This window comes from Abramis brama, assembly GCF_963993115.1.
Source record: "Abramis brama genome assembly, chromosome: 24".
In the NCBI taxonomy this organism is placed as follows: Eukaryota; Metazoa; Chordata; class Actinopteri; order Cypriniformes; family Leuciscidae; genus Abramis; species Abramis brama.
In genome coordinates, this window is record NC_139986.1 from 9,598,479 (window position 1) to 9,618,509 (window position 20,031).

A 20,031-nucleotide genomic window follows, 5' to 3' on the forward strand; every position below is an offset into this window, starting at 1 on the left:
TCGATTTTTAACAAAACAAGCCTACTCAAATGTATCTAACCTAACTATTTTCACTCGTTATTGTCTAAAAAACAGACAGAGCTATGCAATGATAGGCTTACTGGCGCCAGTAGACAGACCCTTTTTCTCCCATAAATAAAAACCTGCTACTTGGGGTATTTTACATGCACAGTGCCAACTTCGAGTCAGTAAAATAATAATAAAAACAATAATTTAATGCTGGTATCCAAAACATTTATTTCAATTCAAGTATTATATTAGATACATTTTAAAACAATGCACACGTATAATAAGCCTAGTAATAATAAGCCTATAATACGTAGACATTTAAAATACATCAATAACTGATATCATAGTTTAACACAGATAAAATCAGAGTTAAGGCTTGCTTTACGTGTTGCTCGACGAGGATTTCTTATCGTTGCGACGTTCAATCCTGAGGAGACAAAATGCCGGATTATGCCGCGTAAGCTCCCGCCACGGAGTGAAGAAGAGGTGGAGTTACGAGGATTCTCAGATAGTTGAAGTGTCCAATGGAGTTACGAGATTTGCTCTCAAGCTATTTTCAACACTTTAGATTGGTTAAAAATTTGTAAAAATAACAGAACCACGTGGGGACTGACCAATAGCATCGATTTGTGAAAAAATATGAAATTGACCAAATTTGGACATACGAGGTTTCCGCCCAACAGCGGATTGGAGGTTGCGTAACTTTCCACAGTCTAATGCACAGCGTAAATTTAGTGCAAAACTAGCCCAAAAATGGAAAGGTCCTTACCGTATTCTCAAGCAGCTGGGTCCGTTGAACTATCAAATAGCCCTTGAAGACACTGGAGAAGATGTACGTACAGCTTATGTTTGCAATTTAAAAATGTGTTATCCAACGGCTGCGGAATTGGAATTACAGGAAAAGAAAAAACTCCTGGATATATTTCAAGAAGCCTCTGATGACAAAGATTTTCTGGGATTTTAATCCTTGTTCTCTCTCTTCTAAACAACCATGGGTTGTTTTCTTCTAGGGGGGAGAGCGTGGCAGTGAAGAGAATCTGTGCCACGATATTGTTTATTTTACTTCCACTTTCCTTTTTGCGTGAATTGGTGTAGTTTTTCAATTAACGACGGAAGGAAGTTGGATATAGGGAAGTGTGTCGTACCTGGAAAAGACGCGTCATCCGTTTGTTTGCATGAGAGGTTTGCCAGTTGTGAGTACAATGGATTACTGGGGAAAGACGGCCGCTTGTCAATCTGATGCTTCCTGAGTTTGATGTCTGGTGCGTCGCGAAGTTCGACTGAAGCGTTGCCCTTCCAGTCTGACTGATTTTGAGCTGTGTAAGTTAAAGCTGCTTATCCGCCTATCTTGGTGTCTGACGATGACCCGCGACACTCTCTAGCTAGCTGCCTTCATACCTGCAAACTTGGTCAGTACCTCTGCGCCACCATTACACACACTACTCCCATACCTTGCACATTCGCACATTCTGTGTGCTTAGTGTTTTTTTCCCCTAATTGTTGCTTGATGTTGTTGATTTACAACGAAATGAATGAGATGTTTATCAAATGTTTACTTTTTTCTCTTTTCCTTTTTTATGGACAATTTGTGAATGAATGTGGACACGAATCTGCAAACGTGGATTAGAGTGACGCATTTTCCTGCACGGATTTCAAAGACTTTATTTAACTATTTTTGTTTGTTTTTTTCCGTTTTTTTTCATTTCTTTTTTTTCTTTCTTTTTTTCATTTTTTTTTGAGGTTGTGTTATTATTTTGAACATTATATACTTGAATAATAAATATCCCTTGTGAACTGAATTTTTCTGGGAGTATTATTTTGATTTGTTGTGTAACAGGTGGGTATTTATTTTTTTTGCTATCGTGGGTTAATTCAAATTGACAGGTTTTAATTCTGTCTGGCGCCCGAAGTTTTCTTTAAAATAATTTATTCATGTTAGGGCGGCCACCACCGTTACTGTTACGATCTGCTCCAAGACACGAGAGTAGAGGATCCAAATGCAGCTTTTATTAAGAGGCAATCCAGACACGTAATCCAATAAACAGGCAGTGGGTCAAAACACAGGTAGGCAGTCAAAACAAACAAACAAAACAAGACAGGCAGGGGTCAGAGGCAAGAGAATAGTCCACGGAACAGGCAAGAAATCCAAAAACCAAGAAACAGGAAACCAGGGAAAACGCTCAGAGATGCAGTGCAACAACATACAAAACTTTGCAATGATTGAATGAATGAACAAGGAATAAATAGGCTGAAACTAACAAGGATGATGAGACACAGGTGAATGCAATTAGTGATGATGAGTCCGGGCAGTGAGTTATGGGAAATGTAGTTTGTGAGAGAGTGATAACAGTCGGGTGTGGAGTGCCCTCTGGTGGTTCTCAAGGGCACTCCAGCTGGTGACCGTTACATAGCCCCCCCTCAAAAGAGGCGGCTTCCAGACGCTCTGAAATTTTCCAGGAGGGAGGTGGAGCGGAGGCGGACCCGGGGGCGGGATGGAGGGCCAGGCCCGTGGAGCGGAAGACGACCTGGAGACTGCGGCAAGACGGGAGGCCAGGGCGGATCAGGCTGTGCAGGCGACCATGGCGGATCAGGCTGTGCAGGCGACCAGGGCGGATCAGGCTGTGCAGGCGACCAGGGCGGAGCAGGCAGTGCAGGTGACCAGGGCGGAGCAGGCAGTGCAGGCGACCAGGGAGAAGACGACCCTTCAGGCGGCCAGGGAGGAGACGACCCTTCAGGCGGCCAGGGAGGAGACGACCCTTCAGGCGGCCAGGGAGGAGCAGACGGTTCAGGAGGCCAGGGAGGAGACGACCCTTCAGGCGGCCAGGGAGGAGACGACCCTTCAGGCGGCCAGGGAGGAGATGACCCTGCAGGCGACCATGGCACAGGAACAGACACCGGCTCAGGAACAGGAACAGACACCGTGGCAGCAGCTATCACTGCTGAGGGCTCAGGTTCAGGCATGTCGGCGGCCATCTCTGCTGAGGGCTCAGGCGACGTGGCGGTGGCCATCTCGTCTGGAGACACTGGCTCGGCGGCGACCATCTTGTCCGAAGACACTGGCTCGGCGGAGACCATCTTGTCCTGAGACACTGGCTCGGCGGCGGCCATCTTGTCCGGAGACACTGGCTCGGCGGCGGCCATCTTGTCCGGAGACACTGGTTCAGCAGAAGTGACGTGAACAGTCTCTGGATCGGCAGAAGTGACGTGAACAGTCTCTGGATCGGCAGAAGTGACGTGAACAGTCTCTGGATCGGCAGAAGTGACGTGAACAGTCTCTGGATCGGCAGAAGTGACGTGAACAGTCTCTGGACCGGCGGACGTGACGTGAACAGTCTCTGGATCGGCGGACGTGACGTGAACAGTCTCTGGATCGGCGGACGTGAAGCTCTGGCTCGGCAGGACTGACGTGGAGAAGCTCAGGCTCGGCAGGACTGACGTGGAGAAGCTCAGGCTCGGCAGGACTGACGTGGAGAAGCTCAGGCTCGGCAGGACTGACGAGGAGAAGCTCAGGCTGAGGGGATACTGCGGGTTCACGGAGCTCCTCCTCTACCCCACCCACAGTAAACGATGAGCCGCTCAACAAAAGAGCCAGATCAATATAGTGCTTCAAAGTCTCGTGAGGATCATGCAAGGGCATGAATGAACTGAGCGGTTCAGATAGCCCTCCCCGAAAAAAGATCTTAAGGCATTCTGTGTTCATTGAGGTGAGATTTGCCAGTTCAATAAACTCCTCGACATACCTCTCAATCGGCCGATTCCCCTGACGGAGACGCAGGATTTGTACTGCTGTATCTGTTGGCATCGCTGCTGGATCTAGGTACGGCAAAGTTTTCTGTTACGATCTGCTCCAAGACACGAAAGTAGAGGATCCAAATGCAGCTTTTATTAAGAGGCAATCCAGACACGTAATCCAATAAACAGGCAGTGGGTCAAAACACAGGTAGGCAGTCCAAACAAACAAAACAAAACAAAACAAGACAGGCAGGGGTCAGAGGCAAGAGAATAGTCCATGGAACAGGCAAGAAATCCAAAAACCAAGAAACAGGAAACCAGGGAAAACGCTCAGAGATGCAGTGCAACAACATACAAAACTTTGAAATGATTGAATGAATGAACAAGGAATAAATAGGCTGAAACTAACAAGGATGATGAGACACAGGTGAATGCAATTAGTGATGATGAGTCCGGGCAGTGAGTTATGGGAAATGTAGTTTGTGAGAGAGTGATAATAGTTGGGTGTGGAGTGCCCTCTGGTGGTTCTCAAGGGCACTCCAGCTGGTGACCGTTACAGTTACAATGCCAAACCTGACTGACTGACTGACTGACTAAATAAATAAATAAATAAATAAATACATACATATACAAAGAAATGTAAAAAAATAAATGAGTATTTATAGTTTTATTTCCTTATTTATGTATAATTGTATTATTATATAATTGTGTGTTTTACCGCAGACATAGCAATCGAGCTCAGAGTGGCAGTGCTGAAGCTTTGAGGCCACAGTGACACCTTTTGGTGTGACCAAACCAAACGCAAGAGGTTGGTGGACGTGCCTGTACAGGTTACAGAGGGAATGAATGACTTGGAGATTGGCAATATGACCAAAATCTCGGTTTATGTCCTTTAATAATCACCCTAACTGTATGTATATAGGTTTACCATACATAGTTCTACTCTTTATTCCGGACATGGCCGTAAAACATCAGCTGGCCGGGATTTCTGAATAACAGAATAACAGACACTTTGACAGGGAAGCGGGTGAAATTATCCACTATTAATCATATTTCATGTAAATGTGCTGGATGAGGCTGATAAGAGCTTGTGTTTATTGTCGATGAGACTCGCTCACCAGGGGCCCGTTCTTCGTTCGCCGCTAACTCAGTTAGCTGGATTTGATTGTTGGCGATTTGGCATGATCTTGGATTGTTTGGTTCTTCGACGCTCATCCTGGACTTGCTGTCATAGCAACAGGTGCGCAAGCTTAAACCTGCTCGGGAACAGGCTTATTTCATGTTAACAGGATTAGATCTCGGCTTCATAAGCGGAGTTGTAACGGGAAGTCCAGCGCAGCGCGATGAGATATATATTTTGAGATATATATTTATGAGATATATATTCTGAGATATATATTTTTTCTCGTGACTCGTGAGATTGTCGTTTACATCATTAATTTGTTGGAAACGCACATTTATTTTCGACTTGTCAGAGTCGGGCTTTAACTACAGCACAAACTGTTTGCATTGCTCTAAGATTATTTGCGAGTGGCTCTTTCCTTTACACTATTGGAGATGCGGAGAACTTGATGGAAAGTGCCGTCTGTCGTGTCATTCAGAGTTTACCTGGCGCTTTTAGGTTTAAAAAACAGTTTTAGTTTTTTTTGTGGCATTTCCAAGCCACTGAAGACCCAATGTTGTAAAGCAGTTTTTTTTAAAGCAGTTTTTTTTTATGCAATCATGACCATGCCGATTACAGTATATGTCACTCAGGCTTCACTAACATGATTGGTACCATAGACTATAGGCTAGACCATAGACTGCCATCAAGGCCTCAATGAAGGGGATTATGTGAACAGAAAGGGGGTTCACAGGTAAATGTGCAGCCCATTCTTAATATTTCAGATTAGTAATATTATATCAAATTAAAAAAAGGCAGTTGACTAAAATCTTACATATCACAAATGTGAAAGCAAAATGGTCAGGATCTGTGCCAGTGGTCAAGTGCCTGCAACAAGAGATATTAGACACATGCCTCATGCAACAAATAAAAAGGAAAAGTTGGCTATACACTGCCCACCTGTAGGCCTATGTCTCCTCTGTCTGTGCAGACTCTTCTGTAGGCCTTTCTGTAGATGTGGAATCCTGCAACTTATATTGCAGCCATAAAGCATACAAGTATAAATTAAGTAAAGTTATTTATGCACTTGCAGGTAGGATAGTTCCTCCATATGACAGTTATCTGAGAGGGTTTATTCACTGTCCAGTGCAATGGAAACAAATGGACATTACAAAGTCTTATACTTTCTTTCCTTTGGAAAGTTAGAAAATGTCTACTTACTGCACATATTTCAGCCACCACTTTCTTGGGAACAGATACAAGTGTTGGTGTATTGGTGTACTCAGCCTTTTTCTTGGTTGCTTTTATAAACAGAGAACCATTTATTTAACAGTGCCTTTTATAAAAGAGACTATAATATAACTGAAAATTACCATTATGTAGAATATTTTTGTACTTCACTTTTACAGTGAAGATTATTTCGATGATTATTTCGTTCATTGATTATTACAATGAACAAAGTAATTATGCAAATATTAAAATACAAAAATATAGGCTATTAAGTGATAAAAACATCTAACGGATTTAAATTGTCTGCTACTTTTTGCCAGCCCTCTCTCCTGGCTTTTGCAGACTTTGAGGTGTTCCCTGGCGTTTTGATTAAACATTAAAATTCCGAATAAACTTTGACTATTAGTTCTTGCTCTGCTGAGGAGAAAAACTGAGCCCGCTCTTTGGCCACGCTGAACAGCCAATAGCAGCGTTGCTGATCAATGTTTATACTATCGATACATATCCCCTTTTAAACCATAGACAGTAAAAGAAATGGACACAGCGACCCCATTGGAACTCAATTGAGACAAGTGAAGCCCATTTTCAGCGATTTCTTAGCACTTCCTTTCCTGACGCGCAGACTCAAACCGAGCAAAGCGTTACACGGACCACGTGAGCAACCCGTCTGTCTTCTAGTAGCTGTGCCAAGAGAAATCTGAATCATTCCCTTCCGAATCTTGCAGAGACGGAGAGTGTGAGTAGGAGCTGTCCATAAGCTTGGAGCAGGAGAAACTTTTGCTAGGTATTCTGATTAATTATATTGTCATTTTGCCTCCACGTCCCCCCGATTGCCCGCGAGCTTCTCCTCCCGTCTATACGGTAATCTCTCTAGTGTGCGACAGAGAGTTGCGTGGTTATGACGCAATCGTTAGCCTACTTTTACAAAAACTGCTTCTACGGGTCCATAACATAAGCTACAAGGTAATGGAGCATTTTATACATTGTCGTGTATCTTTAGAAATAAATAATGGACAAATGGAGTCTTTAAACGCCTCAGATGTAAAGTTATTCGCTGTCAAAGTGACGCCAAAATGAATGGGAGTCAATGGGATGCTAACGCAAGTGAAGTTCTGCTACAAGATGTCGGCACCCGGCCGACTTCAACTTCCGGTCGACTTCCTTCCCGCCTGTTTTAAACCAGCGCATGAACGCACAATTCTCTCAGATAACTCAATCCAGCTATACTAATCATATCCGGCAAGTGTGTTCGAAGAACCTAATTAGCCAGATCATGATTAGCACGATGATATCATCTTGGATGTGTAATTTGATCTCAGATGTTTTAAGCAACGTACGAAGAACGGGCCCCAGCTCAGAACGAGGAGAGAAACCAGCGCACATTTCACTGAAGTCTACGCAAGCATATTGATCAATGCGTTTGAAACGCGACTGCAAATTCAGTTCACATTTCCTAATTTTACATGCGCAACATGTGACAATTCAAATGCTTAAAAATGTAACGCATATTCCAAAGATGGTGCTCTTAGATAATGATTAATCACATCTCTTTACATTTATTTATGGATAATTATTATTTAGAATAAAAGAACGATTTTAACCTCATAATTACCCAGACCAAGAAAAAGCCCCTATACTGACTCCTAGAGTAGATGACTACGGAGCCCCTAAAGGGACGTGGCGGTGGGAAAAAATTTAGGGTGGGATAATTTATTTATTTTTCAAATCTTTTGCGTTCCCTCGCAAAACTTTTGCGTTTCCTCGCAAAGTTATTTGCGTTCCCACGCAAAACTTTTGCGTTCCCCCGAGAAACTTTGCGTTCCCACGCAAAACCTGTTGTGAGCTCAGACAGACACTTCATGTTTAATGTCCCGCTGGCAGTGTTTCAGGCCGTACGTTAATGGAGCGTTTCATAGTGTTTGAACCATAGACTGTAAAAAAAGATGGACGACGCCCCTTCGCTCTCTTCCATTGGTGAGAACTGAAGCCACCAGTGTCCCGATATGGCGCTGACATCTTGGGACTTGAGTCTGCGCAGTAGCGATCTCGGGACCAGACCTGCGCAGTAGTGAGCAGGAAGTAAAGCCTAAATCAACCTTCTGCCCTCACTCTCGCAGAATGCACTCTCCCTGCACTTTTTTAAGTGGCCAATGTCTGCTCCGTTCCTCCGTTCTGCTCCAATTTTTATGTCTGTTGATTGCAGTATGACAAGAGGCTTCTTAAAATGAAGTGGATACAATCTCCCCAGTCCTCCGAAGATCCCGAAAAAAAGTCCGTTGGTGCTTCAGTGACTACTTCGCTCAGAGAACCTGTCAATCACAGCTGTCAATCATGACGTTACACCACCGTTTTTATAGCATCGCGAAACTAACTAAAAACGAACTTATTTTAAAAACAGACACTTGAACTTACATCAGCGTGATAAAAACTACAGTAAATGACAGAAACCACCTTTGGAAAAAAAGATATTTGAAGTGTAATTTAATTGTTTAGTTGGTCTCACGTCCCGTTGAATAACACGCGGAGGCGGGGCTTATGACCTATACTAGGACCAGTCACCGGGGGGCGATCGAGATGTTTTGGCTTCACTTTTCAGGACTTTCCACGCTTGGTTTGAACTTGGACTCAAATATTAAGAAATGCGGTCAGTGCTTAACTCAAGGAGTTCAGTGAAGTTGGCAATATTCACATAGGCTATTCGAACTTCCCTATTCTTGAGCTAAACGTTGTTAAAACACGAACGACACATTACAATCACCTAGACAACGAGCCACAACCCAATTCTCCTCAAAACGAGCTTTTATAATATAGGCTAAATGGATCTCTATGAGCAGGCGGCCGAGAGAGAAGTTCGAAGTGCCGTCTACAAAGTGCAATATAACCCAAAAAACGACTACAGCATTAAATCATAGTCAAAAATACAAAAATAGTCATTAACTTCAATGTTACAAACTAGTAGTAGTGCCACCCAATTCAGTTTACACATCAATGGTGACCCACTGGTCATACTACATTGCTTTTGCACATTTTTTTATTATGAAAAATATTCAATAACTTCACTGTAACACACCAAATTTTGTTCACACATCACTGCTCTAATGTTGGTTATAGTTTGGGAAGTAATTGCACATAAAATATAAGTAGGCCTATATTTTTTACGCAAATTATATTGGTACCGTACGCAGCTAACATAATAGTTACAACCATAGGTTTTGCATTATATTAGCTTGCTGAATTTGATGGCATTCCACTGTACAACAGTGGGAAGTTACTGAATATTTTTTCTAAAAAGTTATTGATTTTATTTCATAATAAATAATCATAAAAATTATGCATTTTTATCAAACTAAGTATTGTAGTATAACCAGCAGGAGAGCAGTGATGTATGAACTGAATTTGGTGACAGTACAGTGTGTGCTCGAATTGCCAACTTCAATGAACTCCTTAGGTTAAGCACTGACCGCATTTCTTTATATTTGAGTCCAAGTTCAAACACTATGAAACGCTCCATTAACGTACGGAGCTCTGAAACACTGCCAGCGGGACATTAAATAGGAAGTGTCTGTCCAAGCTCAAAACAGGTTTTGCGTGGGAACGCAAATATCTTTGTGAGGGAACGCAAAAGATTTGAAAAAAAAAAAAAAAAAAACTCCCATCCTAAAAAAATTTCCACCACCACGTCCCTTTAGGGTAGTAATGTGTAGTGTTTTTAAATGTTATATATAAATTATTACTCACACTACAAACAATGTTTTCAAACAAAACATCCATAAACCTAGAATTACTCCATATATATAATAAAACAACAACAACAACTGGGAATAATGCACTATAATAAAGAAAGAGATACATTAATTGCAAATTCTGCCATGCTTAATGTCCACCAGGGGGAGACTCAGGCTCTTTATCAGTGAAGCCAGAGTTTCCATTCTGCACACTAGTCTCGAATCATATTCAGTAGTGTCAGTAGCAGTACCCATCATTTGCATTAATTGGCCACTATTCGTGGCCTTGGAACTCTTTAAGATGAATTTTGCATCTAATTTTCATATGTTTTACATTTAAGAATCTTCCCATTGTTCTAGCTAGTGTTCACTTCTGTGTATACTGGTGTGATAAGAATTATCCTCCAAACATATATCACAATGTATATGGCCGCATTTGAAGGCATTAACAAACAGTCAACTTGAATCAGTTTGGATGATTAAGAAGGTACTTTGCCACTTAAATGTTTCATTATGTCCATGTGCTTTATCACTCTTTACATTTGACTTATGCTGCAGTAGGGACCGGAGGTGGATAATTTTGTCATCAGAAAGTTTATTCAATTTCACTTTCTTACTCACCTCCTTTTTATTGTGACCTATTTATTGTTTGACCAATATGCAATATGTCTCTATTTTAGCTATACACAGTGTTGAGCTGTAGACAATGTTATGCAAAGTAAAAACGTAGTTTGCATGACATCCATCATATTTACATATGACATAACTGACGTTCATTTTGGAATTATGAAACTTTAGCTTATCATCAACACAGACTTTTTTCTGAGACCTGTTCCATAAAGTGTGTTTAAAAAATGGTGGATTAAATCTGATTTAAATTAATCTAACAAATCAGTCGGGTTAAAGCGGTTCCATAAAAGACAATTTAAGTTCACACAATCCTACTAATCTGACACAGGCTTGATGAGTGAAGATCATTTGATGTGCACGCTATTCTTAAACAGCCCTAATGGTCGATCATGGATCAAATCGAACCACCATGGCAAACAACATATATACAGTATTTTGTGTTGTTTAATGCATTTGAGACATTTTTCTTCTTCAGTACATAACTTACATTTCACAGGTATTTTCTCCATCTGTAAATGTTAGAAAGTCATGCAAATATTTCCATTTTGCTGTCATGAGTAGATGAGGCTTATGCAAGTGAGTCTCCACTAAACTTCACAGTGAATGAGCGCAGCTGCACACATTATTGCAATACAACTAAAATATACATTTTGAACATTGTTGAACATTAAATATGCTTTATTTAGAATTTTAATGATAGCATTAACTGCAAAGGGACCATGTAATGGAGTAAATAAAATGTAGGCTAATATAGGCCTGATTACTAAGCTCAGATGAGTTGATGTGTGTTCCTCTTACCACTTAAAATTAAGTCTGTGCTTTTGTTATTATTTATTTTCATTTTTCATTTAGTTTTAACTTCTGCTTTCGCTCTTCAGACAAAAACACACAAAGGTATGCCAAAATGTCTACTATAAGTATCCTCGCAGCAAAGTCTTAAATGAGTTAAAGTCTAAAATGACCATAAAGAGTTGTGAGGCCATTGGAGGTGTGTCAGATCGTGTCATGTGCGTCAGGTCTTAAAGTGACAGCAGCCTAATAAACCTGCTGATGTGATGTCAGTCATTAATGTAAATCAAAGAACAAAAGACAAAGAGAAAATCACTCACTGCTCTTGACTGAACTTTTGTAGCTTTAATAAGGATTAATCTACATTTAATTTGTAATTTATCCAGTGAAGACTGTGTTTGATAACTTTATTCAATTTCTGCATATTTCCTACCTGTTAGATCAGATATTTAAAATATACTGTCTTTATGTTGTTTCTACATTCATTTAGAGATTAAATGTCAAATTATTACAATATAAAAAATATATTAAAAACTTTAATGCTAGGTGCGATTAATCATGATTAATTACAGAAAAATGTGCAATAATAATTCATTTAATTTGTTATATTTATATAGCTTTTTTTCTGGGTAAGCGCTTTACACATGGAAGGGGGAATCTCCTCAACCACCACCAATGTGCAGCATCCACCTGGATGATGCGACAGCAGCCATATTGCGACGGCAGCCATATTGCGCCAGCTTATTGGTGGAGAGGAGACAGAGTGATAGAGCCAATCAGTATATGGGGATGATTAGGAGGCCATGATGGACAGAGGCCAATGGTCACATAATAATTCAATAATAATTCATTTAATTTGTTATATTTATATAGCTTTTTTTCTGGGTAAGCGCTTTACACATGGAAGGGGGAATCTCCTCAACCACCACCAATGTGCAGCATCCACCTGGATGATGCGACAGCAGCCATATTGCGACGGCAGCCATATTGCGCCAGCTTATTGGTGGAGAGGAGACAGAGTGATAGAGCCAATCAGTATATGGGGATGATTAGGAGGCCATGATGGACAGAGGCCAATGGTCACATTTGATCAGGATGCCAGGATTATACCCCTACTCGAAAGAAATCCTGGGATTTTTAATGACCACAGAGAGTCAGGAACTCGGTTTAACATCTCATTCGAAGGACAGTGCTTTTTGACAGTATAGTGTCCCCATCACTACACTGAGGCGTTAGGACTCACAGACCACAGGGTGAGCACCCCCTACTGGTGCCACTAACACCTCTTCTAGCAGCATCCTGGTTTTCCCAGGAGGTCTCCCATCCAGGTACTGACCAGGCTCAACCCTGCTTGGCTTCAGAGGGCAAACAGTCTTGGGCTACAGGGTGATATGGCTGTTAATTTTTTTGTGTGTGTATATAGGTTATTTTCATGAATAATGGGTTGGGGCAAGTAGATTTAAAGATTATATAAATCACATGATTAATATGTTTTAATTAAATACAATGCCTATTATTATTTTATTAAATGTGCACTAGTGTAAAGGTATTACAATCAACTTTGTTTGCCCATATAAGTGTGCACAGTTTTTGCAATGCTGTTGAGAAAAGAATGAAAACATCATGTCATTTTTTTTTTTTTTTTTTTTTGAAACATCAGTAATGTAGACAGATAAATGAATAGAATAAAATGGAATGGTTATATATTGCATTTTTTGTAATAATTGATGTCGTGAAGTAGCTGGGGAAGAGGATTCTGTAACAAACTCAGTTATGAATGACGCCTTTAATGATGAATGATTGCATAAGCTTAAAATGCAATGATGTGGGGATAGAGGCTGACCTGGGATCAGCAGGTTGAGTGTGGAGTGTCACTTCCTGTAAGTGCAGAGGGAGGCAGTGCTGAGTTAAAGACACAAACACACATTACAACAAAATAGCGAGAGGAAAGAGAGAGAGAGAGCGAGAGAGAGAGAGAGAGAGAGAGAGAGAGAGAGAGAGAGAGAGAGAGAGAGAGATGATCTGAGCTTCAGTCGCTTCATGTCTGATTTTCAAACATTGATCATGAATATATCGAGGAGATCCGACTGAATCTGTCGCTCGGGTGTGTGAAGGGGTCAAAGCGAAACCTTTTTTTCCCCCGTGGCGCAGGGATTTCTTGCTCTATTTATCAAGCTGATACATTTTAAATCATCATTGTAGGAGACATTTGAGATATTGTTATTGTTTACTGTGTGTCTGAGGAGTAAGAGGCTTTTGAACATGGGATGTTTGGGCAACAGCAAGACAGAAGATCAGCGCATCGACGAGAAGGCGCAACGAGAGGCGAATAAAAAGATCGAGAAACAGTTACAGAAAGAGAGACAGGCGTATAAAGCCACACACCGCCTGCTCTTATTAGGTAAGATAGGAATCATTAACAAATAATAACAAATAGATATGTGTAAGCATCATCTGATCAGAGATATGGATATATTTTCATCATCATCATCATCATCATGGATGAATAATTTCTTCATGGCCCTGGAAATACTAATATTTAGGCTATGTATCATCTCATGACTTTTTTTCTATGATTTTAAGGCGCTGGGGAATCCGGGAAGAGCACTATAGTCAAACAGATGCGGATCCTGCACGTCAACGGCTTTAACGCAGAGTGAGTGTGTGATCATTTAGCGTTATTACTGCCACAGGGCCTTTTCTGTGTTTATTATAACGGATGCGGCATCCATGTATGTTGAGGATGTTAGAATGTTGACGGGCTTCAGATGTACGCCTCTGCGTCCGGTGCGTTTTTATGGCTGTCTCTAAACCTAGTGAGCTGCCTACTTAGACAGCATTGTGGACATCATAGGCGTGAGCAACATTTTTGGGCCTCATTTTTGGTCATCATACACGCATGCAGCATTTCCGAGTCTCAAATTTGAGCGCCCACCTATACAGCATTTTTGGATATAGGTGTGCAGCATTTTTTTTTCAGCAGCATTTTTTTGGACTGCGTATAGACAGCATTTTTGGCATGCAGCATTTTTGGATCTTATTTTTGGGCCTTATCTCACGGCAAATAAAATAGTTAGATAATAACTGGATTGATTATATATAATTAATTATAGTTATGTGCCGTTATTTGAATGTTCACCATCAGGATGTGGTCACTGTGTGCAGTATGTGCTCTGTTGTGACTTTAATCACAGTTTGGCCTTTGATAATGTCCACCTTTGAGTAATATTAATCATATTCCTAATTCATGGACAATTATTATGACACTCCTAATTTTGAAATTATGTCATTCATTCTTTAATGACAGTTTCCTCCTATTTTCCCTCTCTTCTGCTCAGAGAAAAGCAGCAAAAAATATTGGATATCCGGAAAAATGTTAAGGACGCCATAGTGGTAAGTCAGTTATGTGAATAAAAATTGCGCCCAATTTAATGTTTTTGTTTTGTCTCCAGCAGTTTTGTCTAGCTGATTAGTTTGGTTTAATTCATCCTGCTTTTACATCTATGTTTCTATTTTCCAGACGATAATATCTGCTATGAGCACCTTAACACCCCCTGTGTCAATCGCCAACCCGTCCAATCAGCCTAGAGCAGAGTACATCAAAAGTATAGCTCCACTCTCAGACTTTGACTACACAGAGGTAAGACACTGTTTCCAAATCTGTTACAGCACTAAGCGGAAGACATAAAAAAGTATTTTTTTTTTAAATGGGAAATTGATGTCATGATTGATTACACTGAAAGGGGGTGTTATAGTCTAATGACCTTATAACCAGGCTGATATTGGGCCAAGTTATTATTGAAATGTTGGTTCTTTTGTTGTTTAGACGGTAGTTCTTTGTAAGTGTTTCCTCATTGAAGTGGTGCACAAATTCCCTTTTAAATCCAGTCAATGGTTCAGGCACATACTGCATGATGTATTTACTCTACTAGCAGAGAACCTCTGCCATAGATTCTTATATGTCCTTTGTCAATGTCTGCTCATGAGAGCTGACATAAATGTTGTCACTCAATGTCATAACTTTGTGGGTCCATTGTTTTGGTATTATAGGGAAGATCACATTATGTTAAATGACTTTTTTTTTCAGTTACATGAATTAAAAATACAATGGTTTCATTTTGTGCTATTTGACTTTTTAACACTAGTCACAATGTGCACACAAACACACTCTTGTTAATAAACAATAAAGAAAAGCTTCCTTAATGGCTTAATTATAATGAAATCCATAAAGTAAATTTGTTTGTAGTCACTGACCATGTACACTTCATTCTCATTCATTTAATGATGTTTTATTAACAAAGTTCGGGAGGAGCACATTCAGATAATTAACCTGATTAACACGAGAGGAGCGCATTCAGTTAATCAACTCAATTAATGATAAGAGGTATATATACAGCAGACTTAACTCTGTTCGTTGACAGTTTATCAGCATCCCTTCACCGCCCCATCTCTTCATTCTAGTCCTAACTATTCTTATCACAACCGGGGGGAGTACTTTGGGTTCGGGCCAAAATTCCAAACTCTGAGCCCTCCCCTTGAACAGCACCCCAAATACGCAAAACCCTTACTCTACTTAATTATATGTAAGTGTGAACTCATGAACTTAACAATAACCAGAGCCGGACAGTAACTGAGTACATTTACTTGAGTACAGTACTTAAGTACAATTTTGAGGGATCTGTACTTTACTCGAGTATCATTTTTGGGGAGTACTCATGACTTTACTCAAGTACATTTGAGAGGCAAATATTGTACTCTTTACTCCACTACATTTCTATCCATAACTGTGGGTACCCGTTACTTCTTCTAAAAAAAAAAAAGGAAAAAAGAAACATCTCGGAAACCCTCAATTTGTTGTTTCCCTCTCAAATGTGATTGGATTGTGCAGGCGCCACTGATTGGGACAGCCTATCAGCAATCACCTTCAGCTTTCCGCCAAAGTCAACTCCATGGTCAGATTTAGATAAGAGACGAAACCATGGACGAAACAATGGATGAAGACGCAGCAGGTCCATCCCGGGAGCAATATTTTTTTTCCCAGGAAGACTCACGAATATTCATTAGGGAAGTCATCCCTGATTGGTCTTAACCCCAGTGACGGGTAGGTTTAGGGGTGGGGTTAGGGGTAGGTCATCAGACCAATCAGGGATGACTTCCCTAATGAATATTCATGAGTCTTCCCCTACCATCCTGGGAAAAAAAATATCGCATCCCGGGAATGTGCCAAGCCGTGGCCCCACCTCGCCAGACTATTTCAATTTTCTGAACAAGTTAATGATAGTTTTCGCTTCAAGTATTTGCTGTGTTTACCAATGTAAGCACTGTGGCAGTAGTAATGCAATATTTAGAAAATGTACTCTTGTACTCTTGATACTCAAGTACTTTTAAAAACAAGTACTTTAGTACTTTTACTTAAGTAGACATCTGACTGTAGTACTTTTACTTGTACTTGAGTAAAATTTAGCAAGGGGTATCTGTACTTTTACTCAAGTAATGTAGCTGTGTACTCTGTCCGCCTCTGACAATAACACAGAAGTGTGTGATGGCCAAGACATTTATTTAATGCTTGTAAAATATCCTAAGTCTTCTCCTAACTCCAAAAGCATTTTTTTCAATAGTTTGACTTTCAACAACTGTCCAATTGAAATACCATATAAATTAATGATCAGCTATTGTAGATATTATATGATGGAATAAAGTATTTAATTTAACACAGGTATTAAAGGGTTAGTTCACCTAAAAATGAAAATTCTGAATGAAATAATTTACTTTCTGTCATGTTGTTCCAAGACCATACGACTTTCATTCATCTTTGTAACGCAAAAGAAGATATTTTTAACAATCTCACCTTTTTTGTTAATCCATTGAAAATCCACACAAGCAAAGCTTTCACACATTAAAAGTACAAAAAGACATTCACATGAATCAAGCAGATTTATCCAATGAGGTTTGTTCTTGATCGTTAAGCCAGCACGGTTGAGTCTCCAGAAGACTTTTCTTAAACTGCTTGATTACAATGTATTTTTGTACTTTTTGATGCATGAACATTTTGATTATGTGAACTTTCAATGGATGGACATAGTTAATGTACTTAGTTATATGACTGTGAAGTGGCTTCATTTACAATATAGTACAGCCTCAAATGTCTACTATTTTTATAAAATGGTTATTATATAGTAAAAATATTAGGACACATTTTGACCGCACGGCATAGAGCATGAGAACTATCTATTTTATGATATTGTATTTTCATTTTGAGAACCTTAATGCATTAAAAGTGAATACAAATTTTGGAAGAACGGCCCTAACATTACCACATTGCCCTTAACATTACAGTGTTACCCAAATTAAATTTGTTCATTTTATTCAGAGGAGTATTATCTACAGGGACATGTTTTTGTCAGTATCAAACCATGTGGCAAAACCTTATATTTTGTTTGTGGTTTGTTCAGGATTGGAGGGCTGGTTATAGAGTCTAACTCCATGACCTCACTCCTGTTTGCCTCTGGTCAAATGCAGCAGGTTTCATATTTGTCTCATGAAACCCAAAGCAAATATGTCCTCTAATTTGCAAATGTGTTCATTCAAATGATTGTGGACTCAGTGATGTGGTGTACAAATAAACACTCATGAATACATGTTATAATGATTAAATTATTCATAAACAGATCTTGTGTAAATGCTGATATTTATGCAAACATTTACAGAAACTTAAGCATTATTTTAGTGTCTTTCTCTTACAGTTATCCACAAAGGAATGTCAGACACCATGAGTAAAAAGCAACAACTTTCCAGCATTAGGTCTAGGCAATATATACAATATTCACAATAGACTATAGGCCTATTCACTATGATATTGCCGGTGAAATTACATTATGCAACGTTGTGAATATTGTAATGTTTTAATGCTCTTTTTATTTGACAATTACGCTTCCTAAAGATCATATCATTAGAATAGTTGGTCACACTTTATATTAGGTGTCTTTACCTACTAAGTACTTGCATAAACAAAACAAAAAAAACAAAATAAATTGGTACTTACTTAGTTCATGTTGTATTGCAAAACACTTGCAGCTATTGAGGTGGGATACAGGTAAGGTTAGGGACAGGTTTGGTTTTGTGTTAAGTTTAAGGGAGTGACTGAGAATTCCCTTTCCCATGTCAAAGCATTCTGTAATCACTTGTACTCCATTTAATCAGTAGTGAGAGGAATCCATTCTGAGCGATCATGTAGCAAGAGAAAACATAGATGTTCTGACTTTCAAAAAACCCTTGTCACTTCAGGCAAATCCGCTCTATGCTCCACTTAGCAAATCTAAAAATCTAAAACAAAAGCAAACGAAGTCAAACATGAAACAGTGGTGTTATACTCTAATTTATCATATACATATTGTACTGCTGCTTGGTCAATCAAATTGGAGGACTAGAACTAATTGATGAAGTGAAAAATTATTATGATTCTTTAATTGTCAGTTCTGTGTCCATTAGTGAAAAAACAGCAGAAAAATATGCCTTAATTATTTAACTGGATGTTCTGCCTGTATTTTTACTGTAGTTCACTCTTGATTGTTTTGAATCTACCTGTTACCAATGGTGGTTGAACTCACCATTTTAATTCATTTCTGAATGATTTAATGATACAAGCAAATACAAAAGTATACTGTATGTATGACCCAGTCATATGCTATAACCCGTTTCAAGGCTAAAATAATTTATGGAATGGAGAATATTTTGCACGTAAGAACAGATGTACACAGTCAAAGATTTTAATAGTAAAAGAGCATTATTTAATGCAGAAGGCAAGAGTTTCCACCATCACTTGTGAGAAGTTATGGATGATTTCTAAATAGATGCTTCTTTCAGAGCCAAAATAGTTTGTATTTAGTAACTAGTGCTACAGGGGAGATGGCATTAGTGTGCACAGCCACGTGTGTGTGTGTTTGCTGCTGTTACCTAATTAAAATCTCTTTCTATTGGGTCGCAGAGAGTGGTCGGGCTGTCATGAGTTTTATAAGGCTGATTTGATCAGAGTTCAAAGTGGCAGCCAGCTGACAGAGGACACACACACACACACACACACACACACACACACACACACACACACAGACACAGAGCTCTCTTTAACATTATTGGACTCTTTTTCTTGGCTGTTTCGTGCAAGATGATGCTGATTATGTCATTAGTACAGATGTTAAACAGCAGTGAGTTCATAAGGGCTGTAAACATTGGGCCTCATTCATGAAACTTTCGTAAATATGAGTAAATACTGAGTAATTCTCAAGAACTCTCTTCCGGATTCACAAATGCTTAATAAACACCAGATTTGATAGTTAAACGTGTGAATATATATATATATATATATATATATATATATATATATATATATATATATATATATATATATATATATATATATATATATATACATATATACATATATATATATATACATATACATATACATATATATATATATATATATACATATATATATATATTTGCACACGTATTCATAATTAGCATGATCCCCGTCTATGGATTACAAATATGTAAACCAGGAACTCTGTGAAAACTTCTGGTCTCCCTTCTCAGGTTTGGCTCCAGTATAGCATAAATGCAAAATAGACTAATTGGTCATTTGATTTACAAAAAATATTCAATTAAAGTGTGGCTACCTAAGCGTTTTTAGCCAGCTGAAAGCGGCCAGCTGGGGGCACTTGAGAGTACTGGAGGCACAGCATTTTTCCAGCTAAAGCTTTGGTTGCTATGATTACTGACATTGATTGTGGCTGATGGCCGATATAAAACTGATAT

General features: G+C 39.4%; 1 protein-coding gene across 2 annotated transcripts in view; it reads left to right on the forward strand.

Annotated features, from left to right (window-relative positions):
- Positions 1-13,100: 13,100 nt before the first annotated feature.
- The window catches only part of gnal (guanine nucleotide binding protein (G protein), alpha activating activity polypeptide, olfactory type), a 158,765-nt gene continuing 151,834 nt past the window's right edge, over positions 13,101-20,031 (forward strand). For both annotated transcript variants that reach the window (XM_084102359.1, XM_084102360.1), the window contains exons 1-4: positions 13,101-13,618; positions 13,801-13,873; positions 14,556-14,610; positions 14,738-14,857. In XM_084102359.1, coding sequence (XP_083958485.1) covers positions 13,480-13,618; positions 13,801-13,873; positions 14,556-14,610; positions 14,738-14,857 — 387 coding nt within the window. In that variant the 5' untranslated portion in view covers positions 13,101-13,479. The remainder of the gene's footprint in view (positions 13,619-13,800; positions 13,874-14,555; positions 14,611-14,737; positions 14,858-20,031) is intronic.